We start from the raw sequence: 26,934 nt of genomic DNA on the forward strand, positions 1-26,934 counted from the left end.
TCCACTGCATATTATACATCAAGTCATATTTTGCATATATGTGCTAACATTCATCATTGTCTTACCATCATGTTCTTGTTCATTGCTGTCTCTTGCTAGACAAAACCTGACTGCTTGGATGGCCACACTGTTTTTATTCAATATATATGGATTTTTACAGTCTAGCTTGGATCTCATCAAAATAGAAACGTGAACCTGAACTCGTGAATTTTCTTGGCATGTATTTATGTGACATTTTTCTGAAAAGTATATAGATTAGTTTCAGGAAGCTCTCTACTCTCTTAATCTCTAGGACTGGCATTTCAGTGAACCTACAGTAAGCCAGGATTGTCTCTGTGGTTTGTGTTATCACAAATTAGCTGCTCTTGATTTTCACTAAACAGTATGATTAGCTACAGAAAGCATATCTTCGTGTCCATTGCAACTGGCAATGACAGGTCCTTACCCATTTCTTTATCTAGGGTTTGATTTGTCGGTAGAGTGATGGTGATTCTGAGGTAATCTGAGACTGTGAGAACCTTGAAAATGTATAAGGGTTTCATGCATGCAAACAAAATGTAGTCATGGTGGTATAGTGGTTAAATAATGAGTCCTGATTTAAGCATCATCATTTAATATTCATAATGATACTATTTTTATTTTAATAATAGATAATAACTGAAAAGAGAAAGACAGTAAAATGTGACATGATTGTGAGATGTTTAATGATGTTTAACTTGCCAGGACTCAATGATCTGATCAGTTGTTTTTGTGTCAGGGTTGTGTTGGCCAGTACATAAAATGTATCCCTCCAATTTTTGTAGTGTATTTACAGATGTCACATTTTTGTTTACATTTTACACTGTACTTATACAGAAGTCTCTTGTTGTGGAGGTAAAGCTTATGTAGTATCTGTACCAGATCTATTTCTTTTCATTTTGATGTGAAATTACTGTCTTATTTTTAACAAATGGCATTTTATAGTCCCTTATGAATAGAATTCAAATATGATTTGTTTTCTGTCTAATTTTACAGTTTTATGTGTTAAAATGATAATCAAAATTCAAAAGTAATACTGTTTATACAAGCCAAAGTTATTCTCAAAGGAAGTCATGGCATGACAGAAGGACTAAAGTAATATGAAGCAACAGGAGGGTCCTAAACTTCTCTTTGTGTGGTATTCAACTTTTAGGTTGAGTCTTTGATATGGCACTTTTGATAGATTCTGATACAATAGTGTTATGGCCAATATTTGGTCAGGTCGAGAGAAAATCCACAACAGGGAAAACCAGCAATAACTTACAAGCATTGTTGAAATAAGCACCTGTCCATGACAGATCTTGTGTTGTGCCATAGGTTCAAATATAGGTGGCCTGCTGTAAATTTTTCAGTCATTATACTAGTATTTGTCACTATAAGCTGCAGTCTTCCACATGGGGGCCTGAAGGTTTTAATCGGGGCCTGCTGCTTCAAAAGTCTGCAAGTCCTGCTAGCAACCTGATAATTGTTTTTGAATTCCCGACACTGTTACAATGTAAGATATATTGCAGCCTATGATGTTAACGCCCCAGCTCATGTAGAGTGCTGCTGTAACTGTAGTATAGACCGGCTACCAGTGTGATAACTTGCCTTATAGCACATGCTAACTATGCTTGGATGTAGTGTCAGATGATAGTAGATATACACTTGTGCAATCACTAGGCTAGATCAGGTGTAGGACTGAGCAGTATTTAGAAAGAACTTTCACTGCTGCATTTGTATTGCATCCATTCTACTTGTCGTCAGAACACTTGTTAAATTGTCAGTCATAGTTCAGGTATTTCACCTTGTACATTGGTAGTTTTGATGTAGCATATTTGGAACTGAAGTGTATTGTTGTGCAAAGTAAATGACATGACAGCAAATCTTGGTCATGCTAAATGAAATTTCAGATTTACTTTCTAAATCGTTAGACAATATTGAGCCTTCCTCACCTCTTTCAGACCTTCAAATGAGCTTAAAGATTATTTGTCTCAGAACTGTTAATGTATTGATGAAACTGCATCATATTTGAAAAGGAAATCTAAGGAGATATTGTGTGTATTTTTAACTTGTATCCTTTGACAGGAACCTCTTCATTCTTTTGTCAACATTGGTTGAAAGTAATCCCTTCAAAGAAAGATCTTTCTCTGGCGAGACCAATTTCATTTCTTGTTTTACATATGCTGCTGGTCATATTTTTCAAGAATAAGGAAAAACAAATTTCACACTAAAACAATAAATTCCTATTGTTTTTATTAGCTAGGAATGTAAACTTACCACATAAAAATTGTTTCATTGCTTCCCCCCTCCCCATATACACTCATCAATTGCCAATAGTATATACTGTTATTATTTAAAAGAAGTACTATTTTGGTGGTTTAAAAAAACCCAACATACCAGTGCCCATTAGGTTTTCTGAGGACAAACATCCATAAAACAAGAAATGAAAATTGGTTTGGCCTTTGGCATGATCATGTTTAGGTATAAGGATCATGGGTGATCTCCCTTACCTTGTGTGGCATGCCTGATAAGGCACATGTTGGGACAAGGCCAAAGTATGATGCCTGATACTTCATGATATGCTATTGCACCTGATTTAGCCTAATTGTCAAGGATTCCACTATTTGAGGTTTGTGTGATGTGATGGCTGATACCTGCCATGTGTGTCGTGTTGTTGATGATTCAGCTGTATAACATCTAGCATTAATATGCAGTTTTACCACTGCCAGATAGCTTGTGTCTTGTTTCTTGTGTGTCTTTGTATATACAACCAGATTCTGTCCAAATGTCCTTTAGAATTTATTCCATCTCTCAAAGTCTTTTGAAAAGAACTTAACTTAAGCAGAAAGGGTTGTTGTACAGGGTACAATGAAATGAGCCCTGGTCAGATCTGTGTACAAAGAAAGGATGTGTCCTAACTGACCATTACACTGAAGCCACTGGGTGAGTCATTTTAAACGGTGCTTGGTCTGATTCTCTGTCTCTAACAATTTGTTATCCTCTTCTGCTCAGTTGTTCCTGTAATGGCAAAGCTGTAAACAAAGAAAAGTCAAACTTTCCTATGGTTCCGGATCTCCCATCTGACTGTGGTTCCTTTTCAGTTTTAATTGTGTTTCTAAGAAAATAATTACTCCTGGTATAGTTTACCCATTGCAATGCATACTTCTTGAATGCAAAATGCATGGCTCAATGTTTAATTTGGAAAAAACTTGTACAAAACAGAAAGTGCCCGCAATCATGAATATATAAGAAGATATCTAACATACTTGTATTTATCTTCTTTTTCAAACATTCATTTTCCCCGAATTTTCAGGATCCCCATTGTTTTAGGTATTTTCTGAAAAAAACCCAAACTTTCCACTTTCTAATGACTTTCTAATCTAATGACACAGTATACACAGAAACAGATACAAGTCTTATTCTGCATTTAAACAGGTTGTTTCAGTGCTGTGTATTGGTTAGCCAGGGTACATTTCTGAATTACCATTCAGTCAAGGGTAATTTCATTTGTTACCTATTTGACAACAACCCTTTAGCATTACTCTCCATGTGTAAAGCTTGGATATATTCAACATGTACAGATGTGTATCCTACTTTGTTAACAGATTTCATGTGATGAAAATATCCAGCTAACTCCATGTGTGGTGATGGGGGTTAAGGCTGGTGTGAGTATGGGCTATGGGCTTAGATAGGGTGTTATGAGGTAGTATTGTATAGGAAAGGTTAAATATATTGGTTGACTTAAGAACGGGAGGTGAAATAAGGGATACATAAGGAAGGGATGAATATGGGATACAATGTCTTGAACTCATAATGGACAGTGGGTTAAGGATAAATAAGGGATATGGGGTTTAGAAAGTATGGGAGAGGTGTTTAGAAAGTACATGCATGGGATATGGGTTTAGAAAGTATTGGATATAGGGTTAGAAAGTATGGGATATTGGGTTAGAAAGTATGGGTATGTTAGAAATACATTGTGACAGTCTGTGGGCTCAGAAAACAGCTGGATGGAGAATATTACGCGTACAAGAAATGGGAAAAGGAAGTCTGGTGTGGAGTATACTTAAAGTATATGTGGGCTTACACATCGCCTGTGTTTTGTATAACAAAATATGGCCAGGAGGCTGGTTCGTATGGGTAGATGGTGTTAAAAAGAAAACTGGGTATGGGGTAGAATGACTCAGATGAGGGGTGAGGAGATTTAAGAAACAGAGATGCAAGTGTCAGTAGCCCCGAGTGACTATGCAGTGCAAGTTAATTGAAATCCATATTAATACCAACAGTAAACCATATCTCTTTTCACATATTGTTCTTTTCTATGTATTTTTATAATGCTCGCATAGTTTTGACTGTGTAGTTTTATATGCTATTTTAGACGTATTTTAAAACAATGAAAATGTGACTTTCTTTTTGAGGCTTTTAAAGCCATATTTATTACAGCCTGTATGTAATAAAGAAAAGTCTTTGTAACAGAGTTGATTGTGTGAATCATTAGTAATGAGCAAGTGAGAAAATGAGAGGTTGTGTGGATTGCAATACGTTATGCTGCATTGTGTATGTGCATGTATGGTTTCATGCTGCTTCCAGCAATAATACGAGTGAGTGAGTTTGTTTTTATGCCACACTCAGCTTTGGCAGCAGTCTGTAAATAATTGAGTCTGGATCAGGCAATCCAGTGATCAACAACATGAACATCGATCTGTGCAAGTGGGAACTGATGACATGCATCGACCACGTCAGCGAGCCTGACCACCTGTTCCCGTTAGTCGCCTCTTATGACAAGCATTGTTGCCTTTTGTGGCAAGCATGGGTTGCTGAAGACTCATTCTACCCCACATCACTGGTCTCATGTGTTTCACACATTGCACCCATGTGGGGAATTGAACATGGGTCTTCGACATGACGAGTGAACACTTTTAGCAGTAGGCTTCAACATCCTCCTTCATTCTTCCTTACTGGCATCAGCCACCGTGGATTCCCCTACCACTCTCATAAATTATCCCACTTTGATGGTCATGAGAGGCAACACAGGGGAATGGGTGGTCGAGTTATTGTACACAATCACTGGGATATTTAGCTACCATCAAGAACATGAAATACTGTTTAGTGCAGCATTAAACAAACACTGATACCACCTCCCGTTACTCAATATATGGCTTTTATGTAAGGGAAAAAAAAGGAGAGTGATGAGTTTGAACTGAGAGTAATCATATTGTACAATAAGGCTTTGATTGACAGCAGAATGCTAGACAAAGTCATTTCCACTGGCGGAATTAACTTTCTTTTGTGCTGTATTGATGCATCAAACAATTGATGGATTGCAATTATTGAGTCGCCGATAGTTTTTCGTTTCTACCGTCACTTAATTGCTATTCATCATCAGTATGTGTGTCTATAGTTTAGTAATTGCCTTCTGTTCACAAATGCACAGTGCAAAATAGAGGAAGTACCAGATTCATTCACTTTGATTTAGAGTTATCCCTGTTACCTCTTAAACTTAATCTGGGCTTCATGTTTCTTGTCAGTTATAAAGAGACTGAAAATCAGGGTTCAAAAATATTTTGAAAAGCCACTTGCAACAGGGCAAGTGACTTCAAGAAAGTAACTTGTCCTAACACATTTTCCACTTGCCCTGATTTTATGACACAATGCATGATGTTAATGTTTATTGGACTAAATGTTGAAGAGTGATAATTTCACTCTCTACTAGCTCTACTTAACTATTAACGCGAACTTTAATAGCTTCAATATGAGCAAATATGAAATGAAATCCAAGATTATTTGTAGTTTGAGTGAGTGAGTTCAGTTTTACACAGCACTCCGCAATATTCCAGCTATATGGCGGCGGTCTGTAAACAATCGAGTCTGGACCAGACAATCCAGTGATCAACAACATGAGCATCGATCTGCGCAATTGGGAACCGATGACGTGTCAACCAAGTCAGCGAGTCTGACCATCTGATCCTGTTAGTCGCCTTTTACGACAAGCACAGTCACCTTTTATGGCAAGCATGGGTTGCTGAAGGCCTATTCTACCCTGGGACCTTCACGGGTCATTTGTAGTTCGAAACCATAAGTGGAAACTATCTAGTAGTCCATGGACAAGTACCATTATTTGATTGCCCAAAATGAAAACTGACTTGTCCTGGGCATCAGGTGATGGGATTTTTTATTCAGCATGGTGATGGGATTTTTTTTCAGCATGGGTTTTTTGATTTCATACAAACTATACATTCATTTGGGACATGAATTCAAATGAGACAAAACTACTGCAATGGTACTGCAACAATATGATACAATAGATATCGCAATAGCTGCTTCCCCCTCAATAGGCACCCCTAATATTTACATCAGTGATATATGTGTCTCATTTTGCGACATTAAGGCAGACATTTTGGTATGAAACTGATTAAGAGTGAAAGTTGAAAGACAGGCATAAAATGAAACACAGTTTAAAATGAAACACAACTTTTATTTTCACATACACATGCAATATAGTTATCAATTGAGCATGCTTTCCTTAAGTGAACAAGCTTCTTTCATAGAAACATCCATGCCACAGGAATGATTGTTGATGAAAATATCCTAGCCACATAAAGAAACTGTGCATTGTCAAAATATTATCCCAGATAAATACAATAACAATGTCAAAGGTACATATAAAGTTTAGTCGAGGCATCATGAGACAAGTCAGAAGAATTTCAATTGAAAAGTCAATCACAATGACATCACAAGTCCATAAGCGGGACGGGTCAAATGACCAGTCACAAGCTCATTAACGAGTATGTTAACATTGAGAACAGCATTGAGAACAGCAGTGCATCGACGACACATAGAGCCGATCAAACGTGCAAGGAAGGTTTGTGGGATGTCACACCAGATTCTGTTGCAAGGTCAATGATGTTATCTGGCGAAAGAGGAAGACAGCGCAGATGTCAATCCAGAACCCGATCCCTGTAGTGCACATCAGTTATGTTGCCTGAACAATCACCAAAGGAGTTCTTATTCCAGCCCAAATCATCACGGAACCACCACCACCACCAAAGTGATTCCTCTCCAAGACACAGGCCTGTGCATAACATTCTCTCACTCGTCTATAGGCATGCTGATGTCCATCACTATGGGAAATGTTAAACCTGGACTCATCTGGAAAAATGAACATTTTTCCACCAAATCAAGGGTCTGCGGACATGATTTCAGCACAACATTTGGTGAGCTTGTCGATGACATTGTGTCAGGATAGTTCATATAGCAGGATGTTTTGGTCTGACGTACATGTTGTCAAAATGTGTTGGGGTGAATACGGCGAAGTCCTATGGATGGTCCGGACAGTGATCACTTCAGTCAGAAACCTGTGGAGTGAGCGAGTTTAGTTTAGTTTTTACGCCACTTTTAGCAATATTCCAGCAATATCACGGCGGGGGACACCAGAAAATGGGCTTCACACATTGTACCCATGTGGGGAATCGAGCCCGGGTCTCCGGCATGATGAGTGAATGCTTTAACCACTAGGCTACCCCACTGCCCCAGAAACCTGTGGAGAACATGGATCACCCTTATCCATCTGACCTGTCTTGGCACTGTTACACGTGGACGATTGATGACTGCATTTGTGTTCTGGTAGTGTCTCACCAGTGCAGTGATGGTGTTCCAGTGGCAGTGGAAATGTGCAGCCACTTGTCGTTGAGACATTCCCCCATGGACCATCCCAGTGGCCTCATGATGTTGTGCAGATGTTAGCCTTGGCATGCTATGTGTTTCAATAGCTGTTTAATTTTTTTAACGATCGCATGGGCAGGGGTTTAGCTTTCCAAAGTGACAGTATTATGTGGCATTCATTTGCATTTTGTCTTTCCTGGAATGGACATGCAACAACGTACTGCATGTCTCAAGGATGAAACCACTGACGTCACGGAAAGTGGCATGTGCATGCATGTTGGATACATGTCACTAATCTCTGAGTTTAAATCCTAATGTGTCTACAAGGGTTTGATAAATTTAGATTTAAAATTTTTGTATGCACAGTTTCTTTATGTGCCTAGTACAGAAACGTCCGAGACACAACCTCTCTGCTTGACTAGTTGTCTTGATATATTTGATGTCCACACACACTCAGGTGAGATTCTCTTCATGAAATACCAATGACTATAAATTTTATCAGCATAAAAATTCATCTGATGATTTCATAAATAACTAGAGTAACAAACTGGTCACATTCAATATTTGTCTGAAACCAATCATGAGACAGCTAGAGGTGTTCCTATACAGATTAGAGATTGTCTCCCCTTGATGTGATATCACACTATGACTGTTTGAAAACATTCCCATAAACGTGAAGATGTACAAGATGTGTTATAGGCAGTAATTCAAGTTTTTCTTCACATTTTCAATAATCCTAAGTGTTCTTTCATAAGTGATCTTTCTTTAATGATACAAAATTGTTTCTTTCCCCAAGAGTTTGAAATTTGGTGTTCTACAGTCATATACAGTAACGAGAAACAAACTACATGTACACATAATTACCCACTCTGAGTAAACATGGGCTCAGTATTATTCCTTCTGCTGTCATTCCGAGTCCAAAAACCCCCAGTAGAAGGTCGCGTCAGCTAACCTTTGAGCGACCAATGACCATATAATCAAATCAGCTAACCTTTGAGCGACCATTGACCATCTAATCAAATGCAAGATGACTACTATTTATTAGGTTTGAGTTTCTGAGTGAAGTGTTTTTGAAGTTTCTCTTGCCCAGTCGCTGACACTCATCTCTCAACAAACGAAAATCTGCATACAAGTATTACAACTCAGATATTTGAACTGCATTATATATGTTGTATTGGTTTCTGATGACATGGTTACTATTAGCTTATATTTCCACAAAATGGCTTCCTGTAATATTGACAAGAACTCTATTTTCAGTGACTGTTTACAGAGGCACGAGCTGTTGTGAATAATGGCATCCTCCATGTGTAAGCGATCATGTGGAAAATAGCATTCAGAAAAGTTTGAGTACAAATGTTTTGTGCCAGTATTTGGTAAGCTGTGTTCTGATTGGTCATTTCAAAAGGTTAGCTGAGGTGACCTTCTACTTGTTAGACTCAGTATGGCAGTGTAATAAATAATACTGGGTCTTACTTAGACTTGGTAATTGCCGAATTATCACCATAGTTCCCTTACAAGTTCATGAACGTCAATCGCCATCGACTACAATCACTAGAGAATCACAAACTGGCAGTACAATGACATTGTCAGTGCTACTATATGAAATACTTCTTACCACCAGTCTCTGTGACCCAATCACTGGCATATTTAACTGATTCTTATTCATAAGTACATTTTTCGTATAAATATTTCACAAATCAGTTCTGTTTTGCAGTAATCATGTAAGACTAGATGCTAGATTTTTATCTTGAAATCAAGGACAGTGAGTTATCTCCCTTCCAATTGTCCAGTCGTGTAGACTGGTGAGAATGTTTTGGCATCTGTTTCCTGTAACCTGGAACAACAAGTGACAGAGTGAGGAAGCTGGGGAAATGAGACAATTTAATAACTTTGAATGTGCACAGTTTTCTTTGTTGCTTAATGCCACAATCATCAATATTATCTATATGCATACGGGACCCATGAAGGTCCGGGGTAGAATAGGCGGTCAGCAACCCATGCTTGCCATAAAAGGCGACTGTGCTTGTTGTAAGAGATGACTAATGGGATCGGGAGGTCTGGTCGACACATGTCATCGGTTCCCAGTTACGTACACCGATGCTCATGCTGTTGATCACTGGATTGTCTGGTCCAGACTCGCTTATTTACAGACTGCTGCCATATTGCTGAGTGTGTTGTAAAACTAACCTCACTTTTTCACTCATATGCATGTGGTATGTAAATAATTGAGTCTGGACCAGACAATCAAATGATCAACAGCTTAATCGATCTATGCATCTGGGATACTATAACATGTGTCCAAAAAGTCAGCGACTACCCAATCCCTCTTACAACAAGCATGGGTTGCTCAAGACAAATTCTAACATGGATTTTCATGAATGTGATGTGATGTGATGTGATGTGATGTGATGTGATGTGATGTGATGTGATGTGATGTGATGTGATGTGATGTGATGTGATGTGATGTGATGTGATGTGATGTGATGTGATGTGATCACTCACCAGTTCTGTGTGCTGTACTTGGTGTTATGCTGGTCATACACGTGGAATGTGTACACATGCCGGGATCGTGACGACAGGTTCTGCTCGCTCTTGTGAACCACCTCACCATGGATCAACACCAGTGACCCTGAAGGTCAAGGTCAAACAGATGGACGGGTTGACAATGTGGAAATTCAGTATCAGCATCTCATTAAAATATCGGCTTGACGCATGTCACAGATGCATTTTAATATGAGTTTAATCGGCAGTATGAATATTCAACATCCTATATTTATACATATGAAATAATGTGTTTGCATTTATGGAGTCACAAACGTTAAAACTCAGTAAACCAGAACTTCTCTACAGAGGTCCAGACATTAGTGATCAAATTTGTGATAACATGATTTGTAAAGGTCCTTGGTTGTGTGCACACCAGTAATTATGGTACAATACTAGTATACATATTATTTGTCAGATAAGACGACATCAAATTTGTCTTGAAAGACTTTGCTTGTCATTCAACGATATTTCAGCTGTATGAAGTGAGCTGTGTACAAATGAGAATCCAGTGACCAAAGGAAAGGACCTAGGACCCCTTGCATGTATCAATATTATGAATAACGGCTTACACTCTTTTGCTACAAACACAATCAGAATAGTCCCAGGTCCCAACTATCCAATCCATATTAGTCACCTAACTATGATCTGACCTTTTTTAACTTCAACAGGAACAAATTTCTTATCATCAAATGTGACGACTTCCCCTGTGAATATGGTTCCTGGTTTTCCTGGGCCTCGCTCTGGGTTGATGATCATACGCCGGTTTCCAGCAACGCCATCTGGAGACAGCAAAACACATCAATGTCATGGCACACTTTGTACACACTGTACATGTCTTCTACACTAAAAACAAAAAAAAATTAATAAAATAAAAATTAATAAAATAAAAATTAATTAAAAAATGTTATGTCCCAATAACATCCATGAGGCTTGTCACCATGCTGACCACTTGATCCTCTGACCTTCCAACAGAGGTGTTTCAGCTGTACGAGGACTCCAATTATAGCAATACAAAACAATCCGCCAGTCCTTCACCTCTTTTGAGTAGTGTACAGGTTGATTTTACGGTTAACCTAATGTGTATGTATAGTGTTATGATGTGTTACTATTTTCATATATATAAAAGCTTGTAACACTCAAAAGTATGAGTAAATGTTTCAAGTGTGTTGGGGTGAGTGAGTGAGTGAGTGAGTATGGTTTTAGGCTGCTTTTAGTAACATCAGAGCAACATCACAGACAGGCACATATGTAGCAAGTAACATTTTCATTATTGCAAGCCCGATACCATCATGTAAACCCTGGCTTTTGTTTATAATGGTAGCTATGTGAGGGACACGAGAAATGAGCTTCACACATTGTGCCCATGTGGGGAATCAAACCCGGATCTTCTACATGACGAGTGAATGCTTTAACGACTAAGCTACGTGCCTGTTCCCTCCAAGTGTGATGGAGGAAGGGGCTAAGTATCCATACATCCCCTTGTGGATCTAGCCAGTAGCAACCATCCTTGAATATCTGGAGCAACTTATGACCATCCTATGATGAGCAACAAATGAAACACACGTTTCAAAAAAATGAAATCTCATAAAACTAAGCAGTCATGTTTATGTCTTCTATTTATAAACTTGATGAAAAAACAAAACAGTGTTGCATTTCTTTTGCTGTTCAGTATATTAAGATAAATACCTTACAACCATTTTTCATTTCGTGTTGAGTCTGGGTTGTAGGATGTGATGTTAAAAATTGACTTCGTATCACACAGCACTGTCTCTCATCATAAGACTTGAAATATATAACCTTTTATCAACATGCTCTGTTGCATACTGTCTCGCAAACAGTTTGGTAAGGACTCATCTTCAATAGGTGCTTAGGTGATCAGGTGCTCGGGCTCACTGACTTGGTTGATGCATGTCACAGTATCCCAAATGCGTAGATCAATGCTCATGCTGTTGATCACTGGATTGTCTGGTCCAGATTTGATTATTTTCAGATCAGCGCCATATAGCTGGAATATTGCTGAGAGCTACAGAAAACTTAACTCACTCACAATGCTTTGAACAAAATTGTTATGCAGTTGGTTTATGATGACATGAATAATCTCTCTGCCACTGATCAGCCCTATATTTCACGAACATGACACAGGTTGTTTCTATATCCAGAATGAAAAAGTTTGAATAAAGATTTTACATGATAAACTGGATGTCAACCTTGCATATTTTGATATCAGTTATATCAACACTCTGCAAGATTAAAGAGTATAAAATCTTCATCAACTCATGTTGATATATGATAGATCTAAGATGCACCATTCCAATGTTTCATTAGCATTTTGAGTGAGTGAGTGAGTGAATATGTTTGTTTGGCTTTCTTAGCAATATTCTAGCAATATTCTAGCAGGGGACGACAGAAATGGTTTTTATACATTGCACAGTGCCCAGTGTGGAGAATCGTACCCATGTAATCAGTGTGATGAGCGAACACCTTAACCATCAGGCTACCCATCATTAGCATTCCCAACACCTAACAGAAACTGAAATGAAGATAATGTAACCTTTGTGAGATCCTGGAATGAACCACAGACAGCCATTGTCCACTGTGGTGTCTTCTAATGCGATCCAGAACCCCATCAGCTTCAAGGGAGTTGTGTGCAGGAATGTGGAGTCTTGGTGCGGAACCACTGTAGGGGGAGCCACAAGTCAGGGATTCATCACTCAAATAGCTCTGCTCAGCACATTTACAAGCATAATACATCTGGTTAACACCCCTGGATATAATTTCTCTCAGTGACAACCAAACTGGGATATGTTCTTCCTCAGAACTCTTGGCATGAAATTTACTTGTTACAATATATTTCACAACGAGGTGCCAAAATATAACCAATTTGCTATTCACAGAACTCTTAAACAACCTCAGTCACCCGAGTAAGATGTTTAGACAAATAAAGGGAATCATTACCTTCACCTCCGATGCCTGGTTGCTGAAATGGAAAATGACACAAAACATGGCTCTATGACATATATATAATTTGTTTATTTTGTTGTAAAAACCCCAGTACTTGTGTGGAGGATACTTTTGGCATCTTCAAGCACATTTAGACAGCCTACAGGAGCTGACGAGATCACAGCTAAACCATGCCAGACTAAAAGACACAAATAATGGTCCAGTCTTTTGTTAAGGATCAAGGTGATCCAACAAAAACTAGCTGAATTTGAGTCAGTACACTGCATCTGAGTGAGTTAGTTTCGTTTTACGTTGCTTTTGGCAATATTCCAGCAATACTGTGGCTGAAATGGGCTTCACACATTGTACCGGGCCTCTAATGTGATAAGTAAAAGCTTTAACCACTAGGCTACCCTACCGCCGATATATAGTGTCTGAGTCTGGTATCAATATTAAAACACAGAGGCACAGATACAGATACAGACATAGACACAGAAACAGACACACTTTACTATCCAAGAAAAACAATCTTGAATGTGACGTTAAATCATATTTTACCTTTCCTCACCTCTTGGAACTCTTTTGCAACACACCACTTTTGTGACATTTTAGAATTTAAACACAGATAACAACTTTTCTTAAAACAACTATCACTGTTCACTGTTCAAAACTTTACACCATCAAAGGTAAAACAACAGCTTTATTATTCACAAAACAATGATATCATAATAAGTTTCTTTGGTAGGAATGGTTAAATTCCGTGTAGCTACCGTGCAAGGTGCCCCTACCTTGAATATGTACATGCTCTGACACACCATGGGCTCCTCCATTCCAACAGCTCGCAGCACATCCTGCACACAAAACATCTTATATGGACAGCTACTCAAAACTAAAAGCATTATTAAAAAAATGAAAAACATTGTGCAGATCACATCTGAATTTCAATCACAGCAAGTTACTTTTAAATAACAGTATCAGTGTTTACCATAGACATGAAACTTTTTGAGTGATCATGACTTCCTGGTGTCATGAGAGGGAGTCATGGACATGTTCAGTACATAGCTTTCATCTAGACATCAACTGTGATTGTTTGATAAAGGTAAAGCTTGACAGTACTGAGCATTTAACTGACAAACAATGAACTAAGCAGTCTAAAACAACAGCAAATTACAAGCTTTGATTATCTAAACTTAGGACCCAGTAGCACTGTGTCAACAATGACACAAGCTTTTAAATTCACTGCGCATTCAAGATAATTTGTGCATCAAATACGCACATTTTTTTTTTTGTCTGGGCAAACACTGCAGTATCCCTTTGTGACATTTTGCTTCTCTTTATGCTTGATGACAGATTTACCCATAGTCCTGTTTTACTCAAAGTAAAAGTAGCCAGGTATAATCCTAAAAAACAATAGAGACATCAAAATTCTTTCACTGGCCCGAACTCTTTTGCCATGACAGAGTAGCTAAACTAATATGAAAGAATTAACATTTTAAGGAAAGTATACTCTATGGAAAAATTGTCAAAAAGAAACTTAAACAGAAATCCCAGGCGTGAAACCCAGCTTTATCTGGTCACAAAACTGTGAAACCCACCTTTATCTGGTCACAAAACTGTGAAACCCACCTTTACCTGATCATAAAACTGTGAAACCCACCTTTATCTGATCATAAAACTGTGAAACCCACCTTTACCTGATCACATAACTGTGAAACCCACCTTTATCTGGTCACAAAACTGTGAAACCCACCTTTACCTGATCATAAAACTGTGAAACCCACCTTTATCTGATCATAAAACTGTGAAACCCACCTTTATCTGATCATAAAACTGTGAAACCCACCTTTATCTGATCATAAAACTGTGAAACCCACCTTTATCTGATCACAAAACGTAACTCGTCTGAAGACTGGGTTAAGAATATGAAGAGCTGAAACAAGGAGGGTAAGAGCATTAGCTGGAACAGTGAAACAAACGCATGTGTAGTATGTGATAAACATTAACTTAGACCAGCCTTACTTGTTCTCCGTGATTTAATGTGCATGTCCCATTGTAACACATACCAATAATACTATGACTTATAACTATGATCCTTCAACAACTTTCATCCCAAGTTGAATAAAATTCTGAATAAATGTTCAACTGGCAAGGTAAAATTATGAAGATTCACAATCTTAATTTCACTTTAATCAGTATATGCTTTTATTTAAAGAGAAATTAATCCATGTTTTCACAGCAAACAGACTCTAGAAAAAATGATAATTCAGAAATATTGTTAATGGGAAACATTTTTGCTAAAAAAAAGTGTCACCAATAACATTGTACATTGTGATGAAACAAACTGTGAAGTTTTAAATCAGTCAGACCATTAACAATATGAGATCTGTATTCATGGGCTGATCCTATGTTATACAACACAAGTTCATGTCACCTCTAACTTGTAGATTAAACAAAACTGACGAGGTGTATACATACCATGGCCTATTTTGTTGACTGAGAGCTGCTTGTCCACCTGTAACACCCCTGAGGACATATGGCCAACATTAGTCACACCAGAGGCCATATTATTTATCTTTATTATTGAACAGGACATGAAGATCATAAAGACAACAAGCATCAGACATATGATATAGAGAACCAACCTTAGACAAACAACCAGCATCAGACATATAGAGAACCAACCTAAGACAGACATCCAACATCACACATATAGAGACCCAACCTTAGACAGACAACCAGCATCAGACATATAGAGACCCAACCTTAGACAGACAACCAGCATTAGACATATAGAGAACCAACCTAGGACAGACAACCAACATCACACATATAGAGAACCAACCTTAGACAGACAACCAGCATCAGAAAACATAGAGAACCAACCTTAGACAGACAACCAGCATCAGACATATAGAGAACCAACCTAAGACAGACAACCAGCATCAGACAAACAATCAAACTGAACCATACACAAAACCAGCCTCAGAAAGACAACCAACCTGATACACAAACTGATGTACACACAAAACCAGCCTCTGGCAGACAACCAACATCAGACACACGAACAAAATGAGATACACACAAAACCATCATCAAACAGACAACCAACATCAGACATGCAGACAACCAACATCAAATATACAGAAAACCAACATCAAACATACAGAAAACCAACATCAGACACACAGACAACCAACATCAGAGACACAGACAACCAACATCAGACATGCAGACAACCAACATCAAACCATGATAAGATACCCAGACAGCCAACATCAAACTCATAATCAATGTTAGACATACAGACAACCAACATCAGATATGCAGACAACAAACATCAGACACACAAACAATGTTAGTCATACAGACAAACAGACATAGGGACACTCAACAATAGAGACAGAAAAAACCCCGTCAGACACACAAAGCAAGTCATTCTGATGACACAATGACCATATTACTAGGTTCGAATCAGAATCTTAAAACAAATCCCAGGAGGCATCTTATCATTAAAAACATCCCTGTAACACGGACTACGAGGAAGAACGACCATTATTTCCTTGCTAATCATTTAAACAACTGTGAAACAAGTCATTTAGGCCAGACCAATTGTATTTCTTGTTTTACAGATCTGCTGGTCATGTTTTTTCAAGAATAAGAAAAAAAATATAAATATATATATTAACCCCCTGTCCCTTACAAACCTCAAAAAATAAAACTTCATGTTTTTATTGGTGACAAATGTAACCTCTTTAGGTTTCCTGAGGACATAAATGGCTTGGTTTTCCTTATATGATAAAACTGTACCTATTACTAGTCATCATGTCCATCTTTTCAATTTAGCTACCATGCAACACACTTTGTGGTATATCATTAAATACTGCTGTCCGAATGTGTATGACATTGGAAAATACATCATCTGATGATATAGTTTGTTTAGCACTCATTGAATGAGCCAAAGCATATAGGTATTAAGGGGCTTCTAAATGTCATACAATTATGCATACCATTTAATAAAATAAATTTGACACAGAAAACTATGGAAACATGCACTGTCAAACCCTGATGAGCCAAATGTCTGTGTATCGAATATTATGCATACCTCGAAGTACCTGTTGGTCCCGCCTGTTTTTTCTACCATCAGAGCTATCCTTACTTCTCGAATACATGCATAAGTCGAATTTATTACTTGGTCCAAAGCGATTCAATTCATAGGGATTTTACTGCATCTCATGGAGTTACTCAGTCATGCTATAGTTGTGTTTATGATGTATACCCTAAGAATGAACACATTATTTGTTATGACAGAATGCTCCTATTTCAGTGTCTCACAAAGTGTTGTTGCAGAATATGGCCCAGAATGTTTTTGTGTTCAACATGCCAATACTGGAGTACAATGTGTTCATGCACATCCCAAGTCAATAATCAACTAAGTATACTTGTATATATGAAAACCATAGAACTGAAGAAAAATTGGTGCATTCTTCCCGCCAGACTGGTGCTTAGTCCCGAATATATGTAATTTTGATGGTAACAAATAAACCCATTTCAAATGAAAAGGAGCCCAGGCTTGCTTTAATTAGGGCTATAGCATTGCAAGGAGGGTAATTCGGTAGGGAAAATAATGTGGTTCAGGGACTGTGAGACAGACTATCTTACCGTTATCATCAAGAGCTCCCTTCTCGAAAAAAAATCTAATTTTGTCACCACTTGTCATGAAATAGTCATCATTTGTCTGAAAATATGAATCCAAATTGAAAAACAACATAAACAAGAAGATATAGGTAGACACTGGTTTAAACATATTGTTTGCTGTAAAAGGCCAACAGGCCATCTTAGCGTTAAGAAAGCTTAAAGTGTTGAATTACTTGTATTGACATACATGTTGAGGGATCTATACTCAGTAAACAGATATCTGAGTCACAGATGTTGTGGCAATTACTCCCTGTGATTTACTGGTTAGTTGGTTGGCATTTAATATATTCCAGCATTATTCCAGCTATATGGTGGTGGTCTGTAATTAAATGAGTCTGGACTAGACAAATTCAGTGATCAACATCATGATGATCAATCTACATAGAATAGGCCTTCAGCAACCCATGCTTGCCAAAACAGGCAACTATACTTGTGGTAAGAGGCAACTAACGGGATTGGGTGGTCAGACTTGCTGACATGGTTGATACACGTCATCAGTTCCCAATTATGCAGATTGATGCTCATGCTGTTGATCACTTGACTGTCTGGTCCAGACTTGATTATTTATAGATCACTGCCATGTAGCTGGAATATTGCTGAGTGTCTATCTACATAACTGAGATACGATGACGTGTCAATCTAGACAGCGAGCTAAACCACCCGATCACATCAGTCACATCTAACAACAAGCATGTATTGTTGATCACCAATTCTAACCAAATCTTTACGGGTCTGTGTGATATAAACTGCAGAACAGAACCACTAACTCTGCATTGTGATCTACATCTTATACATACCACGACAGCAATAGTCCATCTCTGTCATGATGTCTGCAAATAACTGAGTCTGGACTCGACAACCCAGTGATTGACATCACAAGCATCAATCTACACATCTGGTGTATGATGGCATGCATCAATCAAATCAGACAGCCCGATCATCTGATCCCATCCGTCACCTCTTATGACAAGTATGGGTTGCTGAAGTCTAACGCATGACTTCACAGGCCACAAAACATTTGCAAAACCACTAGGATTTCACATCCCAAAACACTTTCTTCATGTAACTGTATTGGATTATCAGATAAAGGTATCAACAACTACACATCGAACACATCACCCACATGGGACAGTCACCCTGAGTTTCATCTGTTGACAACTTGGTTACCTGTTCTGTGGTGGAAAACACTGTGTGGTGCTGTGATGGATCCATGTCACTGATGATGTTGCTGCATTCATGACGTAGTGCTGACACATCAGTGTCGTCAAGGAAATTGGGAATGACAGCAAAACCGTCCTTCAGGAACTATGTGTGGAGAAAGAAATCCAACATATTTCAGATGGCAAGAACTTCATTCTAATTAGGTCCGGTGAAATGGTGTTGTGTTCAAATTTGTTTCACTCACACACCAATGTGATACTCATACCAGTCCAGACTGGTGCTGAGTTTATAGTCGGCTGGGATAGTTGGCTACAGTTTCACCTATTAATCCCACTCACACACATTTCACTGAACCCACTAGTTTTACCCCCTAATAACAAAGTAACAATGATAACAAAGTCCAGGAAAGGTAACCACAAGTATATCTTTGAAGTTCTTTTCGTATGATGGAAGTACCAATCATCTGGGCTTGCAAAATTACTGATTATAATATCATTGCAGTGATTTTATAACATATGTCCACTAAAGGAAATCATAAACAATTGTGAGTTTCTGTAGTCCTAACTTTGACCCTCAGTCTCAAAATGTGCATGAATTAAGTTGTTATGTTGTATTTGTGAATAGGTGATAACAAAGGTTTGTTGATGGAATAAAATAAAACATAATAAAATGTAAAAATATAATCTGCGTGTCAGGCCGTCTATTTTGTGTGTGTGTGTGTGCGTGTTAAAGATGAGAAGTACGAATATTTCTTTATGCAGCCTCAGATGAAACTGGAGCACACATGGGAGATAACTCTTCGTACCTTGAGTGTGTTTACTGGGCGTTATAGTGTTTCCGTATTTCCATAACATCGATCCATTGAGGACGATGAGTTGCGTATTCATACCTAAACAGAAAAATGACGGGGGCCAAATGACGTTATGAACTGTCGTATATTTATGTGATATGTCTCAGTTTCAAACTTGCGTATCCGCCAAGTGCGGCTTGTACCTCAAGGGTCTACATCGGTGGCCTGCTCAGGCTGCCTAGCGACATTTTGTTTATCACATTTCAGATACAAAACATCATCATAACTTGGTATATCGAAGTTACAAATATCTCTTCTTCCCACTCCTAAAATAACATACAATTTAGTTTCGTAATTCACGGTATGTATATTTATTGAGTATTGTGACTCAAATATTCGGTTGTGGCTTCACGAAATGTCCGACTAGACCCTCAAATGGCACGCTTTCAGTCACAGGCGTATAGTTCAACGATGAGTGAAATCCACCTTGACATATGCTGTCACATTGTTAAGCAAGACATTTCTACTTATTGTGAGATAATGCACTGGTTCGTTGGCCTTGAAATAAATCAAAACGAAAGGAAATTAACCTGAGCTGTGACTCTCTTTAAGTCCATATTGTTGAACTTCCGTCGACCTCGACCTACAAGGCTATGAAGAACAAGGTCAAGGTCATAAGTCGTTTCGCTGACTCGTCACCTATACTGCTTGTGTAAGGGCAGCGACCTTTATCAAGAGCGAAGGACTTGGATGGTTACTTGTTGCAGAGTGCAGTGAAGGAAAGCATTTGATGACTGATGAAATGGGAAAATGAAAAAAACCCAAACACATTCATGGGACACTCTCAACAAAGAAATTGCCAAAGTGAAAAGCAAAGAAAAAAACCCAGAACTTTTAAAATTACAAATGTTTGTTACTGGTCAAAATTGACAATTTTGCCAGTTATTTTTTAAAAGAACGAGATTGAAAACCTTACAGTACTGCTGTTGCTTGAGGTGATTTTTCCATGACACGCATAAACAAGACGGCGTGTTCCTCTGACATCAGAGGTCATAGTATAAGTTGTTCATTGGTCTCGAGGGGTGCATGGTCCCGAGGGACCAGCGAACAACGTGTATTTATCTTAATGAACACCTCAATGTTAATTTTGAACCGTCTAAAGAAGCATGAGTATCAGATTATACACTACAGCCAACCTGAGTAAATCAAGCAATTCGAATCTTGTATCGTGCTGTTTTGACCGCAGGTGTTGTCTTGTGCACTGTCATTCCCCTTCTTAATATTCACTAGGACAGAATGTGAACGTTTTGTCAAAATTTATTGGAATACGAGGCAAACCTCTCCGTAGGCATCGCTAGATTTTGCACACAAGAAAAACAAATTTAGAGTTATCTCCCTTCCATTGGTTTGCCTTCGCAAAACATGGGTAATTTCCGTGCATATAGTATTCCCAGAAATTATTGAGAATCATGTTGCGTCGTGTAACTCATTACGTTTATTAACTTCTGGCGTTTTACTTACATAAACATGTTAAAACATCATCCTTTTACAGTCTCAGTCTTGTTTTAGTACTTTGTTAGACCTCCTCGCTCAGCAATGCATGCCTGAATACGCCTAGGCACACTACCTATCAAAGTTTGTAGGTAATCGTGTGACAGGGTATCCCAATATTGGACCACCTCGGCCTTCATATATTCAATATTTCTCAGTCCCTTTTGGTTTATTCTGTCCTTCATGACTCCCCACACATTCTCAATTGGGTTTAGGTCTGGGCTGTAACTGGGCCAGTCTAAAACTTGAACATTTTCGCCCGACAACCACTGTTTTGTGTAGCGCACAGTGTGTTTTGGGTCATTATCATGCTGGAAAATCCAATCATCTTCATACAATGTTAGTGCTGTCGGAAGAAGGTGACCATTTAGAATGTCAATGTATCTTTCTTTTGTCAAGTTTCCCGTGAAAACACACAATGGCGTCACTCCGCGAGCCGATATGCCACCCCACATGTGAAACTTCGGGCTATGTTTTGGTTGCTGGTAGATAGGTTTGACAGTATCTTTGGTCCAAATTTTCACACAGTTAGGGATAAGCTAAACAGAACTTTCATCCGAAAAGAAAACATTATCCCAATCTTGATTTTCATGAGCCCGACACCAGTTTAAACGTTTTTCCTTTTGTGCATCTTTCATCAACGGCGAGAGAATTCCACTTTTTTTCACCCAATTAAGTCTCTGTAATTCCTGCCTTACTGTTTCATTGCATACCTGAGGACTTCCTCTGCTAATCATTTCATTTCTGATGTTCTCAACACTTTTCAATTTGCCCCTACTCACAATCTGCCCAAGTCTTCGGCGATCCACAACACTGAATTTCCTAGGCCGACCTGCCCCTGCTTTGTGCTCTATCCCGGTTCCTGTTTGAATATTCTTCAAAGTTCTGTATACTGTAGACAGAGGAATACCATGTTTACAAGCTAACACTTTAGCATCAGGCTCACCCCTTTCAAAATCATCTAGAATGAGCTTTCTTTTCTCTCTTGCTGTAAATTCTGCCATATCAACACAGGAAGCCGTCTGCTCAGACAAGGGAGATAACTCTTGACGTAATGAGCTGCCTGCTAAGCCTTCAAGAGTTGTCTCCCTTATCTAGTATGCTTAGTGCATAGTGAAAGCCCTTTTTCCAATCTTAGCATCATTAGAAAAAAAAAACAAAGATTTTCTCAATAATTTCTGGGAACACTGTACTTGATTCAATGTTATTCGAGATAAATACGTACTACCATGAAGTACGGAATGAGCTGTCTTTGGCAGCAGGGTACATTGGTACACGTGAGGTACAACATTCAAAATAATAGAAGAGCGCTTAGCCAATCACAAAACGACATTTATGTGTGAGGTAATATAAATTATGTATAAAGATGTACAAAGATAACAACATAATTACGAAGCCAATGAGATTAGTTTAATGCACAAAGAAAACAAAGTGTTGTAATGACAAAAAGAAGAGATGGGCGGTGTGTGTAGATGGATTTAAATCATTGCCATGATTGTTGTCCACAAGAAAATAGTATCTACAAATGAATACTATCACTTAGGGATATCTTATTAATCAATTTAGAGAAACAAAATACAATAAAATCACTTCCTTTGAAAGTACAGTCAATAGACCCTATAGCTGTGTGATTAGTTCTTCTGAAAGTAGTACTCTAAGTTTTCATTAAGCTAACAATTCAAGGGAACAGAGCCTTTTCTTCTGTGTTAATATTTGGACATTGTTTGCAAACATGAATATATGAATGCATGTATAAGTGGTTCTGGTAAATTTCTATCATATGAGGTTTAATGCAGCTTTCTACTGATGCAGATGCTAAGCTGAGCAGACGATGATTCACGAGTAGGAATTCTGATGAGATTTTTTATCATATATCTTTGATACAATTACTCTATTTTACGGTGTTGTACATGTTATGAATCAGCTAGACAACAAGGGTGAGTTGCCATTGTGCCATATTATTTGTGAAGATGATGCTACAGCTCCGTCACTAATGTAAACAGACTTCACAGGAAGTACTCCATCTAACGCTACTTACCTAACAACTTACTGTACCTCCACATAGTCCTCTGCCGGCGCTTGAGATGTCAAGCGTGCATCTTAAAGCATGTTTTATTCAAGACCCCCAAAGGTGTAAAGGTGGCATCCAGCTGTTTCATGATCTACATATATTAAACTTGTAAACTCAGCAATAAAATACCGTGGGACCGAAAATGCAAGATTAGGACTGAAAATTTGCGTTTGGCTACTGGCTACTGTAAGATCATGTGAAAAAATCAAGGGCAATACCGAGCGTCCAAAAAGTATAACGTTTGTTAAACTGTCCAGTAGAGAGTATATACCTATTTTCTAGAGTTGTGACGATACGCCCATGCCACGATACGATACGTATCACGATACTGTTAGTCCGATACATACGATACGATACGTATCACGATACTGGTAGTCCGATACACACGATACGTTACGTATCACGGTACTGGTAGTCCGATACATACGATACGATACGTATCACGGTACTGGTAGTCCAATACATACGATACGTATCACGATACTGTTAGTCCAATACATACGATACGATACGTATCACGATACTGGTAGTCCGATACACACGATACGTTACGTATCACGACACTGGTAGTCCGATACATACGATACGATACGTATCACGACACTGGTAGTCCGATACATACGATACGATACGTATCACGGTACTGGTAGTCCGATACATACGATACGATACGTATCACGATACTGGTAGTCCAATACATACGATACGATACGTATCACGATACTGGTAGTCCGATACACACGATACGTTACGTATCACGACACTGGTAGTCCGATACATACGATACGATACGTATCACGACACTGGTAGTCCGATACATACGATACGATACGTATCACGATGTTGGTAGTCCGATACATATTTTGTCCTTGTATACAGAAAAATAAAAGTACTGGAAATAATGTGCTGTTATGTTATCATTTCAGGGAAGGTATTCTTCTCCCAAGAAAAATAAAACATGTCATCATGAAAGACATTTTATTAAAAATGTTTAGCATGTGTCAGTAAAATAGTGTTTCCCCCCAAAAATGGAACAGCAGGGATCAACATTGTCACAAGTGGCTTCTTTGCTCAGATAACAAAATAAATTTGTGAAAATTATCTCAGTCGGAGCATGTCCATGGCAATATTTTCCATGAAAATCTAAATAGAAGGGGAGACGGTGTTTTCGTAGACTGCTAAGTATGTAAGTATCGTGTTGAATCGATACATGACAATCGTATCAATGTATCGTATCGTGAAGCTCTTAAATTACGATAACTCGCGTATCGATTATCATAGACTAAATCATTTCAATAAGTTTCCTTAAAACTTCATGTATTCAAACGATCTATTTGTTTCAATATAAGTCCAAAGTGCACCGAAATTCCATCCCCTTTGTCTGTGTAATGTATTCAGCAAACATTCGGCGTATCCCCTCTTATCATAAACCCCGCTCCGGGCAGGACCCTTAATTCTCAAACGCTATCAATACATGTCATTTAACACCTCCCTACGTCGACGAATCTTACGTGTGTACATGTGCATGGGCCAGTGACCTTGCACAATGTGGCGTAATGGCTCTGTGTATAAAAACCTGACTGATATGGTCAGTCGAGAGACCATCCAGCGAGGCCAACCAGCAAGACCAACCATGGAGACTAGATCATCGACAGAAGTGGACGGATTGTGCGTCTAGTCGGGGTGTTGGCCAAGGCCGTCGCCCCACCTACGACTACGTCGACGATGAAGAATCGCCGTCGGACTTCTGAATGTGTGTAAGTGACAGAGTGGGTCTCCACATCGGGATCACTGGCCACTCTGTCCCGATGTGCGTTCTGTCACATGTTTACCACTGTATTTATCATTTCGACCATCCTTCGACCAAACAGTGATAAAACATGGCTGCTGCTGTCTTCATCTCTACAACTGTCTCTTGTCCACCATCCTAAACTACCACCCGAGAGCAACCACGACGGACGCTCTTGGACACGTACAATGTGAATTAACAGAATATATATATTCTGCCATCGGTCTATGATACAACATTTCTGTGTATGTTTTATTTAGATGACATAGACATTATTTCCTACCAAATCGTACCTCTGTTAAACCAGAACTACAATGAAGTTTGTAAAGTGGACAGAGCGCGTGTGCAGTGGTCTGAGTCGGTATTCAGACAAAGGTATTCATGTCAGATTAGAGAATGGTATCTTATTTGGTCTGTCGTACAGACCCTGAAACGAACAAAACCAAGAAAGCTCATTCAAGTCTAGACTATGTAGCATATTTAGATTTCCACAGTTTTTGAAAATGAAGAAAGTCTCAAGGCTTCTTTTCATTTTATTTTATGTTTTTATAATGAACTTTTTTTCCCTATAAATTCTGTTCATTTCAGAGATTAGTTGTAAATCTAACCTTATTTTGCAAGCAACCTTAACCGAAAATTCTTAAATTATTCCGAATGTGAAACAAGCAGCTACTCACACATGTTAGCACATGGCAACAGTTTTACTACTATGAGCGCCATGTTAAATCTCATTTCACTTCTCCCTGCCAATCCGGACAAAACCGTTCGCTCGTCACGCCGAAGACCCTTGGGTACAAAGTGTGAAGCTGATTTTTTGGTGTTCCCGTAGTGATATTGCTGGGACACTACTAAAACCGACATAAAACCATACTCATTCACTCTCGATCCCACCTAGTATTGAATTGGGACCACACTACCTGTACCCGGGACCGGTAAGACGCAAGATTGGAGTTGTTTGAAGCGGCCGTTCAATTCCCACGGTGAAGCTTTACATAACGGTTGGGAAACAAAGCGGGCACCTCCCTCACAAATGCCATCAAGTTGATACACCAATAATACTACAGGGATCTCGCAAAGTCGGTGTATTGATTATTTCAGAAATAGTAGACACCGTACGTGTCATCGCTTCGCATAATGCGAGTACTTGGAACTAAAGTCCACAATTCTGACAACGCCCGGCTAGATACGGCAGCGGTCTACAGGTGCAATGGTATTAACAATGTCGTAGAGTACAGATGCGTAGATTCCAGTCATTATTTACAGGGGCTGTTACAGTTCAGTTCTCAATAATAGTTAATTATGAGAAAATGTATTAACATACCCTATGTTACTTAATTACATAGAAAATGGATTTTCTAACTAAGACGGGAATATTTTGTTTTATTAGCACCGTAGTGATAATGAGTACGTATGTGCGGTTTCATGTAGGTTTAATATAAATCTGTCGGGCAACCTACTGATAACGTTTGAGAGATCTGAGATCTGTTCACAGTTTAAATATAGACAGCGTCCCTACCAAACTATCATAGAAATCGATTGTAAAAATTCTTTCAGGTGCTATATATTTATTATCAAGTACACTGTCGTGGCTATTTTGGTGACTTTTATAGATTTGTGGAAATATAGTATTAATAAGCACGAATGACGTTCATTTCAAATTAGATACATACGAAGATAATGTGTTTCAAGTATTCTAGGTCTACTGGGCCTGTGTCCAGCGGGCAGACATACCTA

General features: G+C 38.6%; 1 protein-coding gene across 3 annotated transcripts; it reads right to left on the minus strand.

Annotated features, from left to right (window-relative positions):
• Positions 1-6,451: 6,451 nt before the first annotated feature.
• Positions 6,452-20,438, minus strand: LOC137273204 (phytanoyl-CoA dioxygenase domain-containing protein 1-like). 3 transcript variants are annotated; one of them, XM_067805703.1, is made up of 11 exons: positions 20,380-20,438; positions 19,006-19,143; positions 17,803-17,878; positions 15,619-15,666; positions 15,018-15,073; positions 13,932-13,994; positions 13,159-13,180; positions 12,755-12,880; positions 10,854-10,982; positions 10,162-10,288; positions 6,452-9,493 (listed from the first exon to the last, which is right to left on the minus strand). In XM_067805703.1, the coding sequence occupies exons 1-11, from the start codon at positions 20,404-20,406 to the stop codon at positions 9,427-9,429; spliced, it is 879 nt and encodes a 292-aa protein (XP_067661804.1). In that variant the 5' UTR covers positions 20,407-20,438; the 3' UTR covers positions 6,452-9,426. The 3 variants fall into 3 exon arrangements, with proteins under 3 accessions (XP_067661804.1, XP_067661802.1, XP_067661805.1); XM_067805701.1 differs by having other exon boundaries at positions 6,452-7,352; positions 20,380-20,430; XM_067805704.1 differs by lacking the exon at positions 20,380-20,438 and adding an exon at positions 19,805-19,888.
• Positions 20,439-26,934: the final 6,496 nt, after the last annotated feature.

The sequence above is a fragment of the Haliotis asinina genome, chromosome 2 (genome assembly GCF_037392515.1).
Source record: "Haliotis asinina isolate JCU_RB_2024 chromosome 2, JCU_Hal_asi_v2, whole genome shotgun sequence".
NCBI lineage: Eukaryota > Metazoa > Mollusca > Gastropoda > Lepetellida > Haliotidae > Haliotis > Haliotis asinina.

Coding starts and splice junctions, on each gene's coding strand:
- LOC137273204 (XM_067805701.1), bottom strand. CDS start 20,406: ATGGACTTAAAGAGAGTCACAGCTCAG. Junction 19,144..20,379: donor TAAAGAGAGTCACAGCTCAG/GTTAATTTCCTT, acceptor CTCCACACATAG/TTCCTGAAGGACGGTTTTGC. Junction 17,879..19,005: donor TGTTTTCCACCACAGAACAG/GTAACCAAGTTG, acceptor TCATATTTTCAG/ACAAATGATGACTATTTCAT.